General features: G+C 39.3%; 1 protein-coding gene across 7 annotated transcripts in view; it reads left to right on the top strand.

Moving 5' to 3' along the window:
• The first annotated feature begins 1,783 nt into the window (after window positions 1–1,783).
• Window positions 1,784–25,060, top strand: part of BCLAF1 (BCL2 associated transcription factor 1) — a 34,598-nt gene continuing 11,321 nt past the window's right edge. For 4 of the 7 annotated variants that reach the window (XR_007355811.2, XR_007355810.2, XM_048844452.2 and 1 more), the window contains exons 1-10: window positions 2,284–2,427; window positions 6,304–6,375; window positions 10,665–10,787; window positions 11,373–12,278; window positions 15,168–15,839; window positions 15,964–16,133; window positions 18,960–19,065; window positions 20,016–20,100; window positions 20,728–20,903; window positions 22,052–22,232. Coding sequence is in view for 4 of the 7 variants with exons in the window: in XM_048844452.2 (XP_048700409.1) it covers window positions 10,684–10,787; window positions 11,373–12,278; window positions 15,168–15,839; window positions 15,964–16,133; window positions 18,960–19,065; window positions 20,016–20,100; window positions 20,728–20,903; window positions 22,052–22,232 (2,400 nt within the window). In the remaining 3 variants the exon portion in view is untranslated. Of the gene's footprint in view, window positions 1,916–2,282; window positions 2,428–6,303; window positions 6,376–10,664; window positions 10,788–11,372; window positions 12,279–15,167; window positions 15,840–15,963; window positions 16,134–18,959; window positions 19,066–20,015; window positions 20,101–20,727; window positions 20,904–21,037; window positions 21,203–22,051; window positions 22,233–25,060 lie in introns of those variants that run through there. The other 3 variants (XR_012667674.1, XM_048844449.2, XM_048844454.2) reach the window with 3 other exon arrangements.

The following is a 25,060-nucleotide window of genomic DNA, read 5'->3' as shown; positions in this document are numbered from 1 at the left end:
TATAAATAAAATAAAAGAGACAAGATCCTCTACCTGCATAGTTTCCACTAGAAGCAGGACGAGGTATTCACTGAGAGCTGACTTAGATGAAAGAGTGCCATCTACTGAATCATCATCTTTATTTCTTTCCCTATAATTTGTCCAATCCATAGATTGACACAGCCTAATACTACTAGGTTTGTGAGACTAAACACAATCATAACGTGAAATGACATAGCTGGAAGAACAACCAGTCGGAGAACACTTCAATCTCTTTGGTCACTCAATTACAGACCTAAAAGTGGCAATTCTTCAACAAAAAAACTTCAAAAACAGACTCCAACGATAGACTGCTGAATTGGAATGAATTTGAAAACTGGATACAATTAACTTAGGCTTGAATGAAGACTGGGAGTGGATGTGTCATTACACAAAGTAAAACTATTTCCCCATATTTATTCCCCCTCCCCCACTGTTCCTCAGACATTCTTGTCAAATGCTGGAAATGGCCCACCTTGATTATCACTACAAAAGGTACCCCCCCCGGGTAATAGCTCACCTTACCTGATCACTCTCATTACAGTGTGTATGGTAACACCCATTGTTTCATGTTCTCTGTGTATATAAATCTCCCCACTGTATTTTCCACTGAATGTATCCAATGAAGTGAGCTGTAGCTCATGAAAGCTTATGCTCAAATACATTTGTTAGTCTCTAAGGTGCCATGAGTAATCCTTTCCTTTTTGCAGATATAGACTAACACAGCTGCTACTCTGATAGCTGGAAGGGTTAATCTCAGGCTTTTGTACAGAAGAGCTAAACCTTAACACAGCTCAGATTCAAATTTTGCTATCACTTATGATGGAGTAAACTTGGAGTAACTCCACTGATTTCAATGGAGTTGCTCCAACTTTACACTGGTATCAATGAGAAAAACTCAATCCCTGTGTCCTGAAATCTCTTTGGGAGTGGGACTACATCATCACATTGTAATGTTGCAATGCACCATGCCATGCCAACACTGCTCTTAGACCTCAGAAGGGTCTTGACCATAGATCCTCAGAAACTCACCTTTCAGCTTTAGAAATGTGAATATGTGAAGGAACTCAGCTAACACATAAAACAGTGGTTCTCAAACTTTTGTACTGGTGACCCCTTTCACATAGCAAGCCTCTGAGTGCAACCCCCTTATAAATTAAAAACATTTTAAAATATATTTAACACCATTATAAATGCTGTAGGCAAAGTGGGGTTTGGGGTGGAGGCTGACAGCTCGCAACCCCTCATGTAATAACCTCACAACCCCCTGAGGGGTCCCAACCCCCAGTTTGAGAACCCCTGAGATAGAATATTCCTTCAGTCTGAACAACTGTTCTTCTGTGCACCAAGAACTTAGATGAGACCATGATGATGGAATCCATTTAAAACAGAACCTGTAAGAAGGCCATAGAGCGAAGACAGAAGATTCTTTCTAATGGCCTGAGTTAGTGCAGAAAAAAGGGTGAGGGAACTTTTTCCTGTGGAGAGGAATCAAAGATCAGAAGTAAGGGGAAAAGTAAAAACCCATCAAATTAGTGTTATTTTATTATGTACTCAACTTTGTGGCATATGAATGCACTACCTACATTCAAGTATCACAATGAGCAGCCCCAGTTCATGTTTGTTGCAGTGGCAGTGCTGCAACCCTTAAGGTGAATTCCCTCCTGCTCCCTCTTCTCACATATCATATTGCTGTACTGCAACAAAGCAATATGCAAACATCTGCTGCAAAAGCTACTGCAGTAAAGCGCCGTTGTTAAGAGATCTCGTTCCGTCCTGTAGAAAAGACTGATCGGATCAGAGAGTGCTCCTATCTGGCTCTGCTCAGCTTTACACAGAGCGAGAGAGCGCACCTTTGCACAGCTTCCTGTGGATGGGCGCAACCTTTCCCCTACAGGTAACTAACTCTCCTAGGGGTGGGGGCCCTTCCCCCTGCAGGTCACCCTACGCGGGAGGGAGACAGGGTGCTGCAGGAGGAGTCCTTCCCCCGCGATTACACTCAGCTAGGAGGTGCCATGGAGGGAGCGCGGCCCGTTCTGGGGGCCTCGGTGCAGGTCGCTCCGCGTGGGGCGGAACCCGGGCCCATTCCTTTCTGGTCGCTCACTTTCTTAGGATACGAACGCAGGCTCCCGGGTGTCATGTGACTGAGTTTACCGTCACCTGATTAATCCGGAAGCAGCGGCCTCCATCTTTGCTGTGGGCAGAGACTCGACGCCAACACAGCAGTGCTTATGAGTGCGCGACTTTACGGAGCTCAGAGCGGAAGTGACGTGTCCTAGTCTCGCGCTGCCGTAGTCCTCCTCTCTCTTTTCTCTATGGTTTTCCCTCCCAGTCTCTTCCTCACGGCGACGGGAAATGGCCGCCGAGCTGCGATAAGGGAGCGGGGCAGCTGGGAGCGCCGCCCGCCAGGTGAGGGCAGAGGGCGGGCTCGGCTACGCAGGCGGCAGGGAGGGAACGGAGGGAACTGGGAGCCGCGAGGACCCGCCAACGCGCTGGCGGCCTCGCGCAGTGTCTGGCGGGTTTGTGTTTCCGCTCCGCGCGGCCAGGCCGCGGGGAGCGGCGGGGAGAAACTACGGGGGCGCCAGACCCTCCCCCCACGGGGAGCGCGCGCGCGGCCCGGGGCTGCCGCGGGCTCCTGGAGCTGCGGTGCCTTTGGCGAGGGGCCGCCCCGCCTCCAGCAGTGGGCCGGTGGCCTGCGCCAGGCCCGGCGGGAAGCGCAGGGGAGCGGGTGGCGGGGGCGTTATCACCTGGCAAGCCCCGTGCTCTTCGCCGGCGCCTGCCGGAGCCGTGCCCAGTTCAGCGGGAGCAGCGCTGTGAGCGGGCGGGGAAGCCGTTCAGCCCTGCCAGGCGGGCACTGCCGCGGGGGGAGGCTGCTCCGCGCTCGGCGCCTTTATAGTCCCCTTTTCCTTTTTAAAACTTGCATTTTTCTGTTTCCTCCGCTTTGTGAAAGAGCGACCCGAGCCGGGGCACCTGCGCTCTTAAGCGCGGGTGCCACAAATGCAGGGAGCGCCCAAGCTGAAAAGGGAGGTTTCAGTCATGTCCTTAGTCTTTGTTCACTCGGTAAACACTCGCCTTCCTTCTAATGGAGCAGCAATTAGGTTCTTGTTTACTTAATGCACCAGCAGCATTTGTGAAGTCAGTACAACTCTGATAGCCGATTGGAGATTTAGAAGCAAAACTTTTAGCCCAACTCTTCCTTCTTTAAAGGAGTAGTTACTTTCTACTATAGAAAGAGCAGGGGGAGCATGAAACAGAGCCTTCCTTGGCATTGCATAAAGTGGCTGTTTTTATGTTTTAAGGCAGTAGTTTTCAACTTGGGGTCTACCAGATGGCCTAAGATTTCCAAAGGATCTGCAGCTCCATTTGAAATTTTTTAGGGCTCTGCACATGAAGAAAGGTTGAAAATCACTGTTCTAAGAGGATGGTAGTGATTGCTCTGAAAAATAAACACACAGTTCAGACCACCACCAGCTCAAAATTATTGTGTGAGATTTGCTGCTTAAAATACCTACATTACCATCGGATGTAATTTATGTGCTGGCAGGATTCCTCGAAACGTTATGGTGATGACTCGTAATTGCATGTTAAATAAACATAGGCTTCTCTTTATATTTCTACTTGTGTGCAATAATGTCTGTAGTGTATTGATTGCTGGCAGAATAAAGAAATCTTGTTACTACCAACATGACATCTATTAACTTAAATGTACAAATATTTTTGAAATATCTTCTCATTTCTCTCTAAGGGAATAATGATTCAAATCAAATAGTTCTGGAGAAAATCAATTTTATTATTTCACTGTCTCACTTTAATTTCCATATCTCAGTATTTCTTAGATGGACATGTTTTGTCTGTACAGCATAGAGACAATCATTTTCATTTTACTCCTGGGGGAATTCTGCACAAGAAATGGAGAATTCTGCATACAATATTTAAAAATTCTACATCATTTATTTGTCAAAATGACACTATAAATACTCCACTTTCAATTATTTTGGTAATTTATTTCAGAATACCTGTCAACAAGTATATCTGAAACAATACAATTAACAAAAAAGATTTAGGAAATGTTTTTGACTAAAAGATTCCTTACTAGGCATATTAACACTAGAATACAGAAACGTATTTCGCATACCCCTCAGAAGCAGTGCAAAAGCTTGGTGGGAGTCTGGTAACGGAGGAGCCGAGGGAGAGGGAAGTAATTGCTGGGAAGGAGCCTGGGTGTGAGCCTGGAGTGTTGTTGGGTGTGGATGGGAGAAGTATGGAACAGATTTTGGGGGGGGGGGGGCATGGATTGTTGGGGAGCCTTCCCCATGCAGACCCTGGCTGACCCCTAGCCTCTCCCCTTCAGTCAGGCACATCTGCCCCTGTTCCTATGTGTCTCTGCATCCCTCCTCCCCCCCATCCTCATGGGTCCCTGCACCCCTGTCCCCATGCACTGTCTCCCCCTGTCCCCATGTGTCCATGCATCCCCACTAAGCTCTCCCACTGTCCCCCCATTCTCATGTGGCCATGCACCCCCCACTCCTTTCAGTCCCTGCTCCAGTCTGTTCCCCGCCCCAGCCCTTCTGAATCCCAGTCTTTGTGACCCCCCTGCTCTGTCCATCCCCGCTCACCTGGCCCTGCAGACATGTTGCTGTGAAAAAAGCAGCCTCTGCTCTCTCCCTATCAGCTGCTGACTGCTATGTATCCGGGGTAGCCGGGTTAGTCTGTTTCCACAAAAACAACAAGGAGTCCGGTGGCACCTTAAAGACTAACAGATCGGTTAGTCTTTAAGGTGCCACTTGACTCTTTGGCTGCTGTGGTGAGCCAGCTGCCCTCTGTTCTGGTGCCACAGCAGCCCCTGGTGGCAAAGGGCATAATTGCAGTTCCTATCTGACAAGGTATTTTCTGTGGAGAAAAAAAATCTGCGGGGACATGAATTCTGTATGTATGCAGTGGCACAGCATCCTCCAGGAGTATTAACCGTCAGATAGCTCTGAAAACGTGTGTATGCAAGAGTAATCTCACAATGTTGAAAAATCTGAAAATATACACACAGTTGCAAGTTGAGGTACAGTGGTTCTCAAACTTTTGTATTGGTGACCCCTTTTGCAACCCCCTTTATAAATTAAAAACACATTTTAAAATATTTAACACTATTATAAATGCTGGAGGCAAAGCAGAGTTTGGGGGTGGAGGCTGACAGCTCGTGACCCACATGTAATAATCTTACGACCCCCCTGAGGGGTTGTGACTCCCAGTTTTAGAATCCCTGAGGTATAATCTCTGTCCATTGAGAAAGTAGCAAATGCATCATCATCAAATCTTTTCACTTTATTGTGTCCAAAAGCAACAAATGGGTGTGTGTAATTTCATATATCATAGCGAAAACAGAACGTGTAACTCTTCTACAGGCTTGCCTGCACATGGAGTTAGTCAGAATCTGACTTTTGCAAGAAGTGTCTAACTACTTTTGGAAAACAGCTGTATCTGAATAGGTCCATGTGTAGACACTGATTTGTGTGCCTTTTTTCCAAATTATTAAATAATGTTGGGATGCAGAAGCATTTATGCATCAATCCTACTTAACGTTGAAGTCCTGTGGAAAAATTCCTATTTAGTTGAGTGGGAGTAGGAGTGAGCCCTTAATTTACATATAGCTGTAAGGTACTGAGATACCTTGGTGCTGTGGGTTGTAAAAATACCTAAATTGAGACCAAGTTCATTTACTCTGAGATGCCAGATACTGACTAAAACGTGATTCTGTTTCTACAAACCCAAATCTTTGTGTAGAATTTTTCTGTGCTGGACGCTTTGTACAGATCATGGAATGCTGAATTCTGGTGCAGTGTTTTCCTAATATGCTCTTTGACATTCTGATTCCGTCTGTGTAAAAACAAAATTCTTTAGACAATGAAACATGGTGGGTAGCAGATTAATTACTGTCCATATCTTTTATGCTCCCATAAGACTATAAAAGAAAACTTTATGAGAAAATATTAGGGATTTAAATGCCTGTACATGTTTTTGGACATTTCTGTATCCATACATATCTAATATAGCCATATATATGTCTAATAGTCTTATTAGGTGTTGCATAGAGACCTCCTTATAAAGTTTTCATTGATGTCATTTAAAAAGAGGATTCCAGTTAGACCCTGTATACATAGCATTTTCCTCAGAGATATTTTTGAACACATATTATGTTAAACAAACCTTTCTGAACAAAATTGTGCCTCATTCACATAAAACTTTTTAGGAAACTGAATAAGCATATCATTCAAAATCATTTTTGTTTTACAGGAATTAATATTTCTGAGAGCACATTTTCAGAATTTTAAAATCACTTCATTGATTAACATCTAGAGGCCTAAGGTAAGATTAACATTTGGTTTATTTCTGTCACTTTTATATTTCTAGTCTGATCTGAACCTGGCTATTTAAAACCTGTAAATTGAATGGTTTAATCCTCCAGAGACTACAGTATTTGTGAATGTATGGCTAAAATGTTTAGTTCTAAAATTTCAGTATTCAATATGTTTTGCATCTAGTAAAATGTTCTGTGTGTGTGATGTCCAGTTGAGAATATGCCTAGTCCTAGAATGTAGTTTGTAAATGTATAATCAATAATGCTAAATAGTCACAGTGAAAATTTATGAACAGATTATTTCCATTTTAAGGATGCAATCACATTCTATTATGAATTCTATTTTTAATCTCTTATTAGTTGGGCTGGAAAAATTGATTTGACTTGAAAATTGCTAGGCTTACCAGAAAACTAAGGAGATTTTTTCTGTAAACTTTGAAGAAAATTAGTAAATCTGGTCATAAAATGTATTACTATGTAACTTTCCGTGTAGCCTGTGAAAGAATTTTCAGTGAGATTTAACTATAGTATTGAAGAAAATTGGTTGCAATTAAGCAGTTTGATTAAAAAAATAATTAACAGCGTTAGAGTATGGCTATAAGTGCTACAGTGGCATAGCTGCTATACTGCGGCTATGCTGCTGCAGTGTAGACACTTCCTACATTGAGAAAATGTTTTTTTTAATCGATGTAGTGAAATCACCTCACCAAGAGGTAGTAGCTAAGTCAAAGGAAGTATTGTGTTGATCTAGCTGCATCTACAGTGGATGATAGGTCGTCCTAACTACATTGCACAGAGTGTGAAATTTTTCACAGCCTTGAGTGATGTAGCTAGGTCGATGTAATTTTTAAGTGTAGACCAGGCCTATGTATGAGTAGTTTAATCATAGATGGCTGGCAGTAGCTTAGAGAGAACATATGAGACCTACATTTCATCTGGGTAAACACATTTTCCCGAAGCTCAAGTAATAGAGGACTGCCTTTTTGGAGTTAAAAGACTAACGTTCTGGCTTTTGCAAGTTTGTGTTTTATCTAGTTCTATGCACAATTGTTTTGTAGCCTTGGATTTATTTCAGAATGGTAATTGGGTGTTTTTCTGCAAATTACAAAGAAAACTCATCAACCTGTTTTTAAATCACAAAGTTATCCTGAATGTAGAGCCACTTAATAGCAGTTCTTTATTTATAGTGGAACCGTGATAGCCTCATGTTCACTCGCCTTATAATTTAAAAAAAATTCTAATGTGGCATGAAAGTTTTGTTATGGATGCTTCTGAAAGCATGCAATATGTTTGAGTCCAGTTAGCTTAAAAAACACTTGATTGGAAAACTTCAAACTTACATAGTGTTACATGCCAATTTTTAAAAAAATGTTAAGAGCTTGCATTGCATAAAGTGTATACTGGGCTAATAGAATAGAAATGGAATACCCTGTGGATTGTGCCTACTCTCTTTAGAGCAGTTCAAGGCAGGGGGAGCTGCAGACTTGAACAAACCTAAGAAGCTCCAGAGCTCTGTAGTGCAGTGTAAGGAAATGGAAATCAGAACCCCTGTGGAGCTGCTAAACTCTACATTGACCATGTTTTTGGTTTTTCTGTTAACTAACAAGAAGCTGTGAACTTTAAAGTTGCTGGTTTTTATATATATGTACTCACACACACAGCATTAGAGTAGAAAATTAAATATTAAGGGAAGGTACGTATACATTTAAATATGCTTATAGTTCATAATCTTTTAAATATACATGTGTAAAATGTCTCAGTAAAATGTAAGAGATTGCATAAACTGAGTAAAAAGAAAAGGAGTACTTGTGGTACCTTAAAGACTAACAAATTTATTTGAGCACATGTACTTTTAGCTTATGCTTAAATAAATTTGTTAGTCTCTAAGGTGCCACAAGTACTCCTTTTCTTTTTGTGGATACAGACTAACATGGCTGCTACTCTGAAACCTGTCATAAACTGAGTGTTTTTGTGTGTGTATGTATATATACACACACTCATAACAGTTCACTTTTATACTGTTATGTGCTTAGGTTTCTTTAATTGGTAAAGATCCTTGTGGAGAGCAAGCAGGATGTATAACAAAGTTGCTACTGTGCATAAAGTTCACGAAGTTTTTGTCTTTTATTTTTATATATCTATATATAAATGGGTGTGTGACTGACTCCAACATCTGAAAAATATACATAGGTGCATGACAGAATATCCTTGTTTTATTGGACTTGTATTGCCAATAATAGATAAAGGTTAGCTTTAGGCTTTTACAAAAGGGTTATATAAAGTGTCAGTATCGATACATTTTATCCCTTTGCTTTAACTTATTTTAAATCATTGTTAGCACTGCTGATTTTGGACTCTGAGGCACTGAAAACCAGAAGCTCCAAACTACTTGCCAGGAGTTTCAATTCAAGTCAGCACTCAGCTGACGCTTTCTCTCAAATGAATACAGTTCAAGTTGAGTTATGTTCAAAGGAAAATGATATTGAAACAAAGTTATTCTGTTTTTAACAGAACATAAGGAAATTTGAAATGCTAAACCGGAAAGAACTAAGTTGTGTGTGGGTTTTTTCCCCTATGGCTGATGTTTTTTTAAGATTATATCTAGCCAGGATCGTTAATTTACACAGCTAATAGTCAGTTGCAAATTGTTTAGTTATACCCTAGGTATCTTTATTCAGTTAGTTGCTGTAGTCTTAAGAAACTTAAAGCCCATAACAATTTTCATATTGTAAGAAAATTTTAAAAAATGAATCTTAAAAAATATTCTTGATTGGAGGAAATGTGATTGAGGCTATGTAGCTTTAGTCCACATGAATGAAGGGTAATACACACAGCTCAAAATTATTCTTTCTCTTAAACAGAATGCTGGGTGTTTCTTCATGTCTTTTTTTTAAGGGTCAGCACATATCAGGTTGTGCAGCTCTGGAGAGAGCTGTAAGTTTTGGGTGCATAGCTTGCTTTTGTGCTTCCAGCGGTTAGTAATATTTTTTTAAAGGCACATATTGTATAGATTAAAAAAAAAAGATATTTTACTTAAACTGGCAGCTTTGGTGCAAATTCTCATCTGTGTTTGAAGCCTTAGAAGTAGCTCAGACTCATACTGTGAACTGAAGAAAGAAAGTAGTTTTTCTTTAATGCTACTTCTCCCATACAAAAAGAAAAGGAGTACTTGTGGCACCTTAGAGACTAACCAATTTATTTGAGCATGAGCTTTCGTGAGCTACAGCTCACTTCATCAGATGTTTACCGTGGAAACTGCAGCAGACTTTATATACACACAGAGAATATGAAACAATACCTCCTCCCACCCCACTGTCCTGCTGGTAATAGCTTATCTAAAGTCATCAACAGGTGGGCCATTTCCAGCACAAATCCAGGTTTTCTCACCCTCCACCCCCCACACAAATTCACTCTCCTGCTGGTGCTAGCCCATCCAAAGTGACAACTCTTTACATAATCAAGTAGGGCTATTTCCTGCATAGATCAAGGTTTTCTCACATCCCCCCCACCCCCATACACACACAAACTCACTCTCCTGCTGGTAATAGCTCATCTAAACTGACCACTCTCCAAGTTTAAATCCAAGTTAAACCAGAACATCTGGGGGAGGGGGGGTAGGAAAAAACAAGAAGAAACAGGCTACCTTGCAAAATTATCGTTTCCATTCAGTGGTGAATAGATTTAAAAAAAAATCTTTAATCTGATTTCACACTTCTGAATTATTTTAAAGTTTTCACATGGAGAATTTTGAATTGCTCAGGATGAAGACAACTTGTTTAAAAGTGAGATGAAAGGGAAATTGTCAAAATTGCATTAAATTGGCCTACGGTTTACATTCAGTGCTTGATTGCAGGTACAAAACACCTTCCAAGCTGCTACTACAAGTCACTTGTCCAAAGCTGGAAAAACATGTTGACCAGAAAACCTCCCCTTCCTTATCAAATCTTTGAGTGCTTGCTGAGGGGAGAATTCTTTTTCACCCTGGTCTCTTTCTCCTCCTGCCAAAAGCTCTTCCATCCAAATAGTTAGGACACACGAGATCTGGGGTAGTGGCTTGACAGCATCGGTAATTTTAAAGAATCCAGATGGTCTAGTCAGTCTTCGATGTAATCTTTTTCATCGCTAAAGTGGTATTTACTTTTATATAGTTAGATTTTTTTTTCTAGTCAAAAATATTTTATTCTCTTTCTATTAAGAGCCTGATTCACGATATAACAGTAAGATTCACTAATCAGGGCTACATGAAATCTAAATGTTTTCCCTTTCACTTTTTTTCACTGTTCTTCCTTTTGATTAGAAGCAATCCACTGAAGAAAATGGGTCGATCTAATTCTAGATCTCATTCTTCAAGATCAAAGTCCAGATCTCAGTCCACTTCTAGGTCAAGGTCCAGATCACATTCTAGAAAAAAGAGATACAGGTAAATTGATGGTACTTTAATTTATAGTTCTTTGGGCTAATTTGATTTAATGTTGTGGTGTTTAGTTGCTCTTTTCTTTAATATCTCCTCCACTTACATGTGGTCTTCAACAAAAGTGAATTTGGGAACTTAGTTCATCTTATTTGAGTTCAGCTTAGTTTTAATTCATCTTAGATGAACTAGATGTTAGTATTGTTGCTTTAATCATTTAGTGCCTCACTTAGTTTACCCTTGAACTTCTTCAAGGTGTACAACAAAATTGTAATTATGCTTCCTGACTTTTTTTTCTCTTTACATGGTATTTCATTTGTGTGGTCCCGTTCCTGATGGCTTGTCACTCTTACATATAGCTTTTCAAATCACAAGTAACTTGTAGTATTGACTTAATTTGTAGCATCAAACTGCTGGTCTTTTTATTTGATAGTTTATTCATAACATAGTCAATAAAGATGAATTATAGAGTTAATTTCTCATGTACTTTTAGTGTATTACCAACAAATTGCATTTGACATCGGGTTTTAGTATATTTATTTATCTTAAAGGATTTTTGAATTGTCTCGTACTAACTTTTTCTTTTAATTTTAGTTCTAGGTCTCGGTCTAGGACCTATTCACGATCTCGCAGTAGGGATCGTGTTTATTCTAGAGATTATCGCAGAGATTACAGAAATAATAGAGGAATGAGACGCCCCTATGGTTACAGAGGAAGAGGTAGAGGGTATTATCAAGGAGGAGGTGGTAGATATCATCGTGGAGGTTACAGACCCGTCTGGAATCGAAGACACTCCCGAAGCCCTAGGCGGGGTCGTTCACGTTCCAGAAGTCCAAAGCGAAGGTCTGTGTCTTCCCAGAGGTCCAGGAGCAGATCTCGTCGATCTTACAGATCTTCCAGGTCTCCAAGGTCCTCTTCATCTCGTTCTTCATCCCCATACAGCAAATCTCCTGTCTCTTCCAAAAGACGTGGGTCTCTGGAAAAGCAGGCTAAGAAAACTGAGGGAGCTCCTTTGCAAGATAGCCCTTTAAAAAGTAAATCACAGGATGAACAGAAAGATACATTTGAACATGACCCATCTGAGTCCCTTGATGACTTTAACAAATCATCAGCAGCTTCTGGTGACATTTGGCCTGGCCTTTCAGCATATGATAACAGTCCAAGGTCACCCCATAGTCCTTCTATTGCCTCCCCACCCAGTCAGAGTTCATCTTGCTCTGATGCCCCCTTGCTCAGCACAGTTCACTCAGCTAAAAACACACCTCAACATTCACATTCCATTCAACATAGCCCTGAGAGGTCTGGCTCTGGTTCCCTTGGAAATGGTTCCAGTCGCTACAGTCCTTCTCAGAACAGCCCATTGCATCACATCCCTTCAAGGAGAAGCCCTGGAAAGACAATCCCTTCACAGAGTGCTCCACGTGAGGAGGCTCGAATGCGCTCATTTTATCCCGAAGTTGGGGAACAGGAAACTGCAAAGGGTGGAAAGTTTCTAAAAAGGTAAGAACTATACCTGTAAAAGTTTTGTTGAATCCTAAAATGTCCCTGTTTATTCTGTTGAACTTCATTTATTGAACCTATAAGCCTCCTGAACTGCCGCATGGAACAGCCTTGACTGCTTACTAATTTCAGTGTAGTTATGCTTAAGCTTAACACATGAAGAGCTTTCCTTTTTATTATACTTTAAATTCTTGGTTTAGCTGTATCCTTGTGGAACAGTTGGTTGTCCCTTTCCTTTACAGTGTATTTTTATATGTTCTGTTCACTAGTAGTATCTATAATGGCTTCATAAGAAAACATTAAATGGGAAGGGTGTAGTATATACCAGGTGTCTTCTGATTTTTATTTGCTAAAAAGAAAATTCTGTTCAGACTGACCTTTCATATCTCATAGAATGAAACTGTCCATTCCGCCCCCTCCCAGAAAATGGTTTTAAGTCTGTGTATGAGTTATGAGGAGTCCAGATCTTGGACTGGTTGGTTGAACTTAACTATGTCTACATGGAGGAAGGACTACATTAAAACAGAATGTATTTACATATTTTCCAGCTGACATCAGATGTTTAGGCATATATTTATAAAGTTGACACTTGAGAGTTTTTTGATTATCAAATGTTCAATTTCAGAGTTAGAACTCTGAATAAAAATAAAGCTGTAGAAATCTTACTGAAAATGGACTGTTAACTTTTTGTCTGATTTCTTATAAAAATGGATTGAAAAATGAAGCAATCTGGCTTCTGTCCATGCTGTTTATGGAACTGAAATTAAATTGTTATTCATAAATGTACTTATAAAGGCACCAGGATTCAGATTTTCCCATAAGTAAATACATTGCTGCCAGTGAGTATATTGGAAACTACTAGCATGAAAATACTGTATTGAGATAGTGCGAGCTGAATGAAATAAACATTAATTTTTAAATGCATTCAGCAATGTTAAAGGAGTTAGGCTAGGTCTACACTTAAACTGCTACAGTGGCACAGCTGCAGTGCTGCACTGTAGACACTCTATTTATGCCAAAGGGAGGGGTTCTCCCATTAGCGAAGATAATCCACCTCCCTGAGGCTATATCTACACTGAAGATGCTACAACAGCAGCACTGCAGTTGTACCATTGTAGCATTTTCAGTGTGGTCACTACTTATGCTGCCAGGAGGGGTTCTCCTCTCAGTGTAGGTAATCCATCTCCCCGGGAGGTAGTAGGTAGGTGGATGGAAGAATTATTTTGTTGACCTTGCACTGTCAACATCAGGGGTTAGGTCAACCTAGCTACGTCTCTTGGGTTGTGGATTTTTCACACCCCTGAGAGATGTAGCTATGGTAGTGTAAATTCCCAGCATAGACCAAGGATTGAAAAGCCAGTTTACATAGTTGTTCACAGTATTCCTGAAGTCTTAAGCCTTCTCTGCACTACAAAGTTTTGTTGGCAAAAGTTATGCCGCTTTAATTAAACCACTGTTGCATGTCCACACTAGCTCCTTGTGTCGGCAGAGTGCATCCACACTAACAGCTCTTGCATCGACACAGAGAGCAGTGCACTGTGGTTGCTATCCCACTGTGCAACTGGCTGCAAGGTGCTTTGGGAAGGGTTTTCAATTCCTCATGGGGCAGGTACAGTGTCACATGATGCAGGTTTCTAAATCCTATCATTCCAGGGGCATCCTAATAGATTGTCCACCGCTTTTTCAACTGAAGAGTGGGGGTGGGTGGGAAGGGAGGGAGAGGAGAGTGGTGTGTCTGGGGCTGGAGAGACAGCAGGCTGACAGCCTATCCTGAGGCAGGGGGAGGGGAACAGCCTCCCATCTCTGCTTGGCACAGCAGTCTCTCCTGAAGCAGCCCGCTCTGCCTGCTTACAGTTCTGTGATTCCTTCTAAGAGTTCTGCAGCCTCCTAAGCAGCTCTCCGAGGAATGTCAAAGCAGCACAGCAATTCTTCTCCCCCACCCCTCCTGCAGCAGCAGTCTGCCTGCCCCTGTGTTCCTAGTGCAGGGCAAAACAGGAGCATTCCATGTTAATGATTTGCTCTTTGTTCCCCAAACAGAGCAGTACACCCAGGTGTCAGATACTTCCTGGAGCTTTGAAAGGGGAGGGGCGCATGCCTGCAGAACAGCAGAAGTCAAAACAGGGAGCAGAGCGCTCATGACAGGCTTTGTGGGATACTGGTGGAAGCTAGTTATGTTGACAAAACAAACTGCAGTGTCTACACTGTCCCTTTGTTGCTTTAACTTTGCTACAAAAAGTATTATGCCCCTTGTTGAGATGGTTTTATTTTGCCGCCAAAAGTAGCTTTGTAGTGTGTACGCCTCCCCTGTTTTGTCGGCAAAAGACCGCTTTTGCCAACAAAACTTTGTACTGTAGACAAGGCCTTACCGTGACTAATGACTTATGCCAATATAGAGTTGTGGATTTCTGTTACAAGCACAGCAAGATTTTGAAAATGGTTTTTCATTTTTGTTTTTTTAATGGTACCCTTTTACTTTTGTTGTAAGAATTGTCCCTGAAATGTCAGGATTCAAGAGTAAAATGCAAACTGAAATACTAAACTTTCTATGATTCTCCTACAGACAAAACGACAGGCATAAAAGTGTTCGAAGCTGGGCACCAAATTAAAATGCCCCAAACCACTAGTTTTAAAAATTCCAGTTGTCAATTTCTAGGAATTTATATAGAAATGGATTTTCATATATATTTTTTTTCAAAGGATAGCACATAAGTGGCTCTGGATGTAATAATAATGCTGTGCAAAAAAGTATATGCTGAACAGTTGAACTACTCAGTGGAATTTGTTTTTATGTTGGTGATTTTGTGATACTGAGGTGACTCAGAAGTGAAATGCAAATGAACTGGAATGAATGCAATCCAGAGTTACCATCCTCTTCTTTGCTATCCACAGGTACACAGATGAAGAGTCTAGAGTATACCTGCTTGATAGGGGTAATACCAGGGAGAAAGAGGCCCAGAAGGAGAGAGGATCAGAAAAAGGGAGGACAGAGGGAGAAAGGGAATGGGAGGATCAGGAAGCTTTAGATTATTTCATTGGTAAGGATGCTGGGAAGCAAAAGTTTAGTGACTCTGAAGGGGAGGAGACAGAGGAGACAGAGGATTATGGACAGTTCAGAAAATCTGTCCTCGCAGATCAGGGTAAAAATTTTGCTACTGCATCTCACCGGAATGCTGAGGAGGAAGGAACCAAATACAAATCTAAAATTTCAATGAAGGGCAATAGAGAGAGTGATGGATTTAGAGAAGACAAGAGTTATAAACTTAAAGAGACTGGCTATGTAGTGGAAAGGCCTAGTGCAACAAAAGATAAGCACAAGGAAGACGACAAAAGTTCTGAGAGAATAATGGTGAAGAAAGAAACTCAGTCACCTGAGCAGGTAAAGTCTGAAAAGCTCAAAGAACTCTTTGATTACAGTCCCCCTCTACACAAGAATCTGGATGCGAGAGAAAAATCCACCTTCCGAGAGGAGAGCCCACTTAGGATCAAAATGATAGCCAGTGACTCCCATCGTCCTGAAGTTAAGCTCAAAATGGCACCGGTACCTCTTGATGATTCCAATAGGTAAATTATCCCAATTCACAGTACAGAGTTTACCAGAGTTCCTCACCCACGTACAGAGTTTACCGAGACATTATTTAAACCACTGGTTTCTTTTGTCTCTCTTTTTCTTGTTGATGCATTTTAGACCAGCTTCCTTGACTAAAGACAGGCTGCTTGCTAGTACGCTTGTCCATTCTGTCAAGAAGGAGCAAGAGTTCCGATCCATCTTTGACCACATTAAGTTGCCACAGGCCAGCAAAAGCACGTCAGAGTCATTTATTCAGCACATTGTGTCTTTGGTTCATCATGTCAAAGGTATGTACTCAGTTTACCACAGCGAATACCAGTATCAGCATTTAGAAAAATGGTCAATTACAGATAAACCTGCTTAATGTCACTAGTAAAGAGACAACTCAATTCTCCGTTTCTTCATACTGATTTATTCACATTTTTTTTTGCCTTTTGAGAAGAGCTCATCTTAAAATAACCCCCAAAAAGACTGCACAGCTAGTCCCAGAAAACTATAGCAGTAATACCAATGTTGTATATTTTTGATAAACTGTATTATACAGTGAAATAAGCTGTGGACAATTTGTGAATTTTTGCACTCAAGTTTAAATGTTCTGTATTTAATAAACTGTATATTGGCGAATGTTTAGATTTGTTTGAGGTTGCTAATTCTCATGTTTAGTGATTGTGATTTCTGTTGGCAAATTACTCTATATAATGTGAAAATTCCATAGAATCCTTTGACTGGGACATCCCAGTATCACTCTTCAGAACATATTTTTTTAAAGAATGAAAAGAATAAAAACTAAGTGCAATAAATATACAAAAATAAAAGTAATGACATTTCATCTTGTTTTCTTTCTTTATTTGGCAGTTTATGTGACACCGGAGCATAAAATTTCATACTTGGCCACTTGGCACTGTCCAAATTCATCCCTCTTAAATGAATTATTTACTGATTCTTTTCTGATTGAGCAACAGTTATTACCATTCATTATCATTAGGCTAAATCAGTTCATTGGGAAGCATCCCAGTAAAGAGGGATGATTTCCTATGTCACGATTAAGCATAAAATACTCTGCAGGCTTATTAGTCAGAGACTCAGTATTGTCTGAAGGAGTACAGTCCTTTTGTCTGACGTGTGAGGACATTTACAGAGTTTCTGAAATGAGCACCAACTTTTTTTGTTAGCAAAGCACTTCTTATTTGTTGCCAAACATATGTCGTCTTCGTCATCTTGCTTAATGAACTAATAAAGACAATAGACCTTGATGATGAAAATTGTTGGTGTTTCACAACAGAAGAGGGAATTGAGTTTCTTAAATTTCCTAGACTAAGAGCCACCTGATCAGATGACCAATTTTAATTTAACCGTAGTTATGCATTCATTATTAAGATACTTTAGATGTGCTAAATTGGTGTGCTGAACATCCAAAAAAGTGCTACATAATAAATAGCTAGAGGGGCCAAGGCTTAGTACTTTTCTGAAATTTGAGTTGGTTGCAAACTAAGTATTTTTGCAAAGAGGATTTGTAGAGCAGTTACAAAGGTTGTTTAATAAAATAATCCTTTGCTAATTACTAGCTGACTACATATTGACATTTGAAACCAAAGTATCTGTTCTCTTTTTGATATGTCAGGGATTTAGAGCTTGATCCTACATTGAAGTCAGTGGCAAAGCTCCCATTGACCTACATGGTGCAGGACTGGGGCCTGAAGGGGGCATTGTTTCTAAATCTCTTGCATGTTGATGAATGAATAGATGACTTAAACTGTCTCTGTAAGTGTGATAGGTGGAGTTTAACATCTGGCTGGGAAATGTAACTGTTTATCAACCAGTCTGTGGCCAAGTTATTTGATGTGTGTATACCATATTTTGTTTCTAAAACTTGTAGCCTTTCTGCACACTTCAAAATTACTTTTTTGTGATCAGATTTTAGTAACTTTTCTTTTTTTTAAAGAACTGAAGTTTTGATTCATTATTGGTGTGATGCAACTGGTCTGAACAGCTCTTTATTAATATAGAGCTGAAAATGCCCAGTGATGTTTTCTTTTTCATTGTAACTAGGTCCTGGAATGTGTTTTGAAATGGCAAAATCCATGTTACAAAAGTAAAATAGCTGTTGAAAGATACAGATGCAAAAACAGGCAAAGTTGAACCTTCTGTCTTCCTGGCAAAAATGGCATAAAAAATGAGTTGCTAGCTCAAATTCCTGGGTTTGATGGAATTATGATTGAGGCACTACCCTTGTAGTGGCCGTTTCAAGTTTTAATGATTGGTTATGAGACATGTGCTGGATGTTGGGCGGTAAGTTGATACAGATGTATGTTGACCTGTTAAGCAGATAGCTTGCTTCGTATATAACATTTCATAGTTGATGACTTTATATGTCTTTCTATTTTATATTTAAACATATTTGTTGAGCTGGTCTTTAAAAATTCAGTGTTGCTATTACGAATTTTAACTGTCTCAAAAGCCAAAAGAAAATTTGTTTGTTAGAAAAGCTGTCAGGTTTGCCAAGATGCCAGATGCTTAAATGAATATATTCAGCTGTAGGGCTGTTAATTGACTTCGATAATTTTATCATCTCTGTTTCTAAAGGAAAAGTTGCATTCTTTTAAGAAATACCTTACGTTTAATAAGTCTACATGTAATTCTTGATGCATAAATTGTTTAAATGTTCTGTCAAAACTAATTGTGTTCAGTTAAAAATTTAAATTTATTTGGAAATTCTTTGTTCCCTGCAAATACTGACTCAAAATAACTTCATCTGCTCCTCTGGGCAAAGTGTAAAGAAGGAAACCTAAACAGCTGCTCCTTTTCCTCCGTCAGAGGAAAATGTGTCAGTGAAAAGGGAAGAGTCTGACTCTAATGAGTTTGTGGTACTTGAATTAGTTCTAGTACTAGCAGGGCATACCTGTGAGGAAGCTTGCAGTGGTGTTGTGCGCTGCTATTATCTGCTCGTTGAGGCTACAAGAAGGGTAAGAGTGGGAAAAATCCTCTAACGGATTTGCCTCTTCTGATAAAATTTTTTTTTTTTTGCCTGCTATGTACCTTTCTGTCACGAATGGAAATACTTATGTAGGTGAAATTTAACTAACTAGAGAGAATTTTTCCTCTGTAACCAACAGAACAATACTTCAAGTCAGCTGGAATGACCCTAAATGAGAGGTTCACTGCATATCAAAAAGCTACTGAAGAACATTGCACCCGGCAAAAGAGCCCAGAAATACACAGGTATATGCCAGTTGCATTACTAGATGCTGCTTATGTCAGTGAAATAACAAATTATATTTCTTATAAGAACCCCTACATGCTTTTCTAATTACCTCTGAATTCTTCACCTGAGAGAGGCATGAACTGGTCTGAGCACAGGACTAGGAGCCTGGAACTCTGGATTCTAATCCCAACTCCAGCTGTATATGTGGCTTTGTGGCAAGTCTTTTTGTCCGCCTCAGTATCTCTTTTGGGCTATACTTACCTGCCTCCCATGCAGTATTGAGCATTGAGGCTTAAGTAGTTTGAAGATGGAAAAACACCACTTGCGTGCTTATTATTCTCATATGTGAGCTAGTTCATATTATGACTTCATCATTAACATTTGAACTGCATTAATAATTTACAGCAGTTTGAAAATAAAAATCTGAGCTGCATTAGTGCCTGAAAGGTAAGCAAAGGTACGGCATATGTATATGATTGCTAACCATTGGAATTAGTTATAAAAGGCTGCATACCTTATTTTGAGTATATGTTACATGTCTGAGGTTAAATATACTGTCTCTATAGTCAGTATTCTGCATCAAAGAAATACTTTTGAACTATTTTTTTATTTTCTACTTTTAAAAGGATGTTATTAACTGCTGTTTAGCGTAAGGTAGTTTTAACGAGTTGATCACTTTTACAGAGCTCTTGAAATACATAACCCATTAAGGCTTTTACATCTTTAAAAATAAGGGAAAAGCAAAATGTCATAATTGCATATGTTATTGGGCAAAACCAGATTTTTAATTATCTGAATAGATTTAAAGGGATTATAGGGAACTAATACTGTAAATAAAAAGATCATGCTACTGAAAAATAGAGTAGTTCTTGATTTCTTCGTTTTCTCAAACGTCCAAAAGAAACACAGGAAGCCATAAATGATCCCCTGAATCTATGGCTAGACACTTTTTTTATTTTACATTTAGGAGGATTGACATCTCTCCAACTGCCCTGAGGAAGCATACCCGTTTAGCAGGTGAAGAGAGAGTCTTTAAAGAAGAAAGTCAAAAAGTAGGTTCTGAGTTAATATTAAATTGATATTCTAGATTTAGTAAAATAATGTGTATTTCGTTTTGAGTCTAAACTTCAAGGTGGAGTATTTTTCTTTTGATTTGTATTTATAGCCCAAAGAGTACTTGGAACTAGACTATTTCTCATCTCTGGCCTTGGACAAAATATGTTAGATTCCTTCCAGTTTTCCTGATTTTGTAGCACTTAGCCGATCCAAGGACTAGAAATCAAGAAAACAGCTCATTTGCAGATGTTGTAGCTGAATTAATCAGATGCAGTTTATGCTGTCCTAATAACATAGTTCTTCAGAATAAGTTGTACTAAATATTAATCTACCCACACAAACCTGACAGTTCGCTTGTAAAAATAGATCTCCCTGGTGATTTGGTGGAACATCTTCTCAGAAGCTAAATTCCTAGATAGTTTTAAAAAATCATCAGGCATAGACATAAAGATCAAACAACTTTCTGTCATTAAAAATCAACTAAATGTTCTGAAGAATGTTGAAACTAGGCAAACTATTATTTCTTTAGAAATTTGGAGATAGAGTAAATGGGAGACCAACTTCTAACTCTTCTGGATTTTTCCATTTTAAAATGCTGTTCCTGAAATCTGTTCCTTTCACAGGGAGATAAAAAATTAAGATGCGATTCTGCTGATCTTCGGCACGACATTGACCGTCGTAGAAAAGAGCGAAGTAAAGAACGAGGGGACTCTAAAGGTTCCAGGGAAAGCAGTGGATCAAGAAAGCAGGAGAAAACTCCAAAAGATTACAAGGATTACAAACCTTACAAAGATGACAGGTAAATACTTGAACTTTCTAAGTAGGTTTTTTAGTTTCTAATTAGCCTTTTGTAATTGTAAGCTTAATTGCTTTCAATTTTCACTGTGTAATGGAACATTTAAATTTAAACAATTAAAATTATTTGTTTTACAGCAAAAATGTATTATCTGTCTTTTACACGGCTTATGGTGGATGAGGACAAAAACTTTGGAATAGCAAGCTAACACTGAAAAAAAAATGACAAATTAATCTGTCCTATTATCCAGGCTACATCAGGAGGTTGGACTTCAATGCAGTACATTTCTGTAAACAGTTTGTGTAAGAACTTTGGTTCGTTATGCTTGATTCCGCACTTTTTCAACTCATAACACCCAGAGTATGAGGAGAATTACTGATATCTAGGTTTAACATGGGCGAGAAGGGAGACGTATTTATTTTTCTAAAGCCAGTGGGCTGTTTTTAAGGAACAATGTTAGTTTTTAATAGTTATGTTTCAGTGGATACTTTATAGCTGTGGTAAGAGATATTTCAGGTATGACCTATTGGGTGTTGTATTAAAATCTTGTAAATTGTGTCAAAACACTGCCAATATGGGGTTACTGAATACAGAGTCTTGCATTAGGTTTTTTTTTTTTCTGTCTTGCTTTACACTGGGTATATGATGGATTTTACTTGTGCTTCATTTTTCCCATTTACTTTCTGCCTCTGGTATCCACACTGTCATCCACTGGCTAGTTTTGTACTGGTATCCACATAGGGATGCCCAAAATATATCTGCTATTTTCAACAATATGTGGAAACTCAATTAACTTAAAATTTATAACTTTTGCTCTAAGGGTTTTCCTCCCTTCTTCTTTCACTTTTGCTACCCCCAAAATGGCAGTTAAATAGGCCACTCTTCGTTGAATCAAAAACCAGAGAAGTAATTTTGCAGTCTACTGGTTTCCAACTAATTAGCAATAGTATTTGCACAATATATTTTAAAGATATGGAAGGAGGATGAAAAGTGAAATGATACTCCACCTTAAAATCTGAAGTACATATTTTATGGATTATTTATAACCTGAGGGGGAAGTAGCTTTTACATAAACAGAGACCTCCTTTAGTGTAGCATGCTACAGGGTATCTATTTTTAAAACAGCACAAAGTATGTTTTTTATTTTTCAGTAAACAAAAAAGAGAGCAAGACCGTTCTCGATCTTCCTCATCTTCATCCCCGTCTTCCGCCTCATCCAGTTCACGAGAAGAAAAAGATGGCAAGAAAGAAAGAGATGAAGAGTTCAAAACCCACCATGAGCAGAAAGAATATTCAGGTTTTACAGGAGTCAGCAGGCCGAGAGGCACCTTTGTAAGTCTTTCTCTGCTCCCTCCAAAACTATTGTTACCTTAAAGCAGTGTTAGGTAATTTGCATGACTCTAGGATCCATTTTCAAAATATTAAGATGTGCAGTGTTTTATTTTAGAAGTATCATGTTGAAGCATGCAAACTATTGTGTGCTGTTCAGAATTGCTTGGATCTAAATGTGTTTACTCAAACCAGCTAAAAATGAAAAAAGGTAACTAACAATAGTTTAACAAGCTGACGTGTCTAATAGGGTAGTACTTCTTTTGGTTAATTATTCAGAATAACAAGTTTCAAACACTTTCATATTATGGACCGCAGCAGAAGTGAGAAACCTTTTTTCTAGACAACTCTCCTTCCAAGACTTCCCTCACAGCAACAATAGCAATGGATTACAGAGAAGAGTCTTATCAGGACAGTAGCAGAGACAAGAAAAAACCCCAAATCCTTGTTAATGCTAGGGGTGTGGCTGCTTAGTTATTTCTTGCTACTTTGTATCTGTGCAGTTGGTTTCTTTTACTTGGGGCAGGATTTTAAATGTACTAATATCAATTTATTAAGACTATATTTTGCTATTTGTTGCCTGTAATCCCCAGTGCTTCCAGTTTTTCCAGGTCACTTTGCAGTTTGGTTCTGCCCATCTGTGTTTGCTACCCCTTCCATTTTGTTGTTGTTCACAAACTCGTGCATGGCTGAATTTATACCCCTGACGGAGCCTTGAAGCAGCTGTGCTGGGGAAAGCAGGGCTGCTTGCTTTTATTTGTTAGTGTTTCTCTGAATGTCCTGGACTGGACTACAGGCAGCAGCAAAGCTAACTGGTTGAAGGCTGGAAGGTGGTTAGCATTGTGATTTGTAAGTGTGTTGACCAAAGTCCACAGACAGTGGTTTTAAAATTCACAACTCAATAAAATGATGTAAACAGCATGTTAATGTAGTTCATTGATCCTAAACTGGAAAATGTGCAAACACCAGTGAGGACCAAGAAACAGTAAAAAAGACCTCTAGAGATTAGGAACATAGGCAGGAAGTAAATGTTAGGAGCTATAGCTTTGAACATTGCAAGCTACGTCTTGAAAAATTCCAAACATACAGATTCTTTGGGAGGGAGTAACTAAACTATCCTGATGACTCCTTCATGTAACCTGTGAGACTGAATCAGTTATGCTGAAAGAGACAATAGATTAGACATAAACAAGCAATGTTATATGACTACAAAAATGGCCAGTGCAACTTTCAGCTGCATATAAAATGGCATCAAAGTGGGTTGCTAATATGCCTTCTCTATACAACTGTGGTGTGCTGCACATGCAACACTATTCAGTTCTAGGCACCTCCTGGTTCAAAAGAGAACAACAAAAATATTCACAGGGTTGATTTTATAAGGAAAGATTAAAAAAATTAAATATGTATAGTTCTGCTACAAAATGACTAAAAGGGACATAAGTCAACAATTACGTGGATGGTGTAATCTCCAAGGGCAAAGAGGAGTTCAGCATGATACATAGGTATATAGCTAGGAATAATGGGATAAAATTGAAAGGGAAAATTAGGGCTGAAAATCAGTAAACTCTTCCACAGTCTAATATCTTACTAACAGGAAGAGTTTCCTAATAAAACTTGTAGATGCTTCAGGGCTTGCTTATCTTAAAACTAAATTGGACAAATGTACTGGAAGAAACATTGCAGCATATGTAATTTAGGTAGGGAGATGTGCTGGTAATTGAATGGGTCTCTGACATGCCTGATTTCTGATGATTGTATAGTAACAACTTGCAGGATGCTTTAAATGAGAAATAATGGCACTCCTTACTGATTTACCCTTTTAGACAGTAGTATTTATATATAGGCTTATTGACCAACCCAAGACTATTGTGACAAGAGATATCTAGACAGGCCTGACAGATTAGCTTGCACCTTCTGTCTACAATCATAAACTAGATTGTATCATTTTTTACCAGTACAGGTAAAGTGAAATGTCTTTGTCCTCTAGTTTAGAAGGCTATTCCAGGTCATGGTTTTTATTTTGGATAAAAAAAACTTTTTAATTTGCAACCAAATCTTCCCTTTTGTGTTCAGGGCTATTATGGTATAGCCTGGCTGGCTGGCTGGCCATAAAGGAGTAGATTTGCTTAGGTGCAAACTCAAAGATGCCTATGCACCAAAAACCATGACTGAGATTTCCACTAGCAGGTTGCAGTATATATTTACAAAATGAGAGAGAGACACACATTTTATATAATGTAAACCCATAAACATAATGAAAGCATTCATATCTGCTCGTCTGTCAGAGTGAATAGCCTGCAGCCACATTTTCTGATCTTACTTTTACAGTCCCTTAAAGGTTCTTCATACGAGCTCTTCCCAGACTAAAAAGGGAGCTGTCTTTATGCTAAAAGTCTCCCCCTCTTTTTCTGTCATGCCCTGAAACAGGTAGGCCCACAACAGTAGCATGATTTTGGGCTATATTACCTAGACTGCCTTGTAATGTAGGATTACTAAAATAGCCACCATAGCCCAACTCATATGATTGATGGAATATCAGCCTCTGGAATTAGCTGACTTGGGCTTTGATCTTAGCAACATTCTGTTTCCCAAATGCTATTTTCTCCTTCACAGTGACAGTGTCCCCTGTCATACTGTAATTTTTCAATGAAGAGGAATCAGAGGATATCAGAGGCCAAAGTATTTCCTAAATTTATGCATTTACTCTAAAATTATATATATATATATATATTCCAGATTACCTTTCTAAAAACCCCCACTTCTGTTTCTGTTCAGTCATCTTTAATATTATATATTCAACACTTTCCAAATTATCATTTTCAGAAGTCTCC

Source organism: Caretta caretta, chromosome 3 (genome assembly GCF_965140235.1).
Source record: "Caretta caretta isolate rCarCar2 chromosome 3, rCarCar1.hap1, whole genome shotgun sequence".
NCBI lineage: Eukaryota > Metazoa > Chordata > Testudines > Cheloniidae > Caretta > Caretta caretta.
The sequence above is the reverse complement of the archived record's forward strand: the minus strand, read 5'-3'. Positions and strand labels throughout refer to the sequence as shown.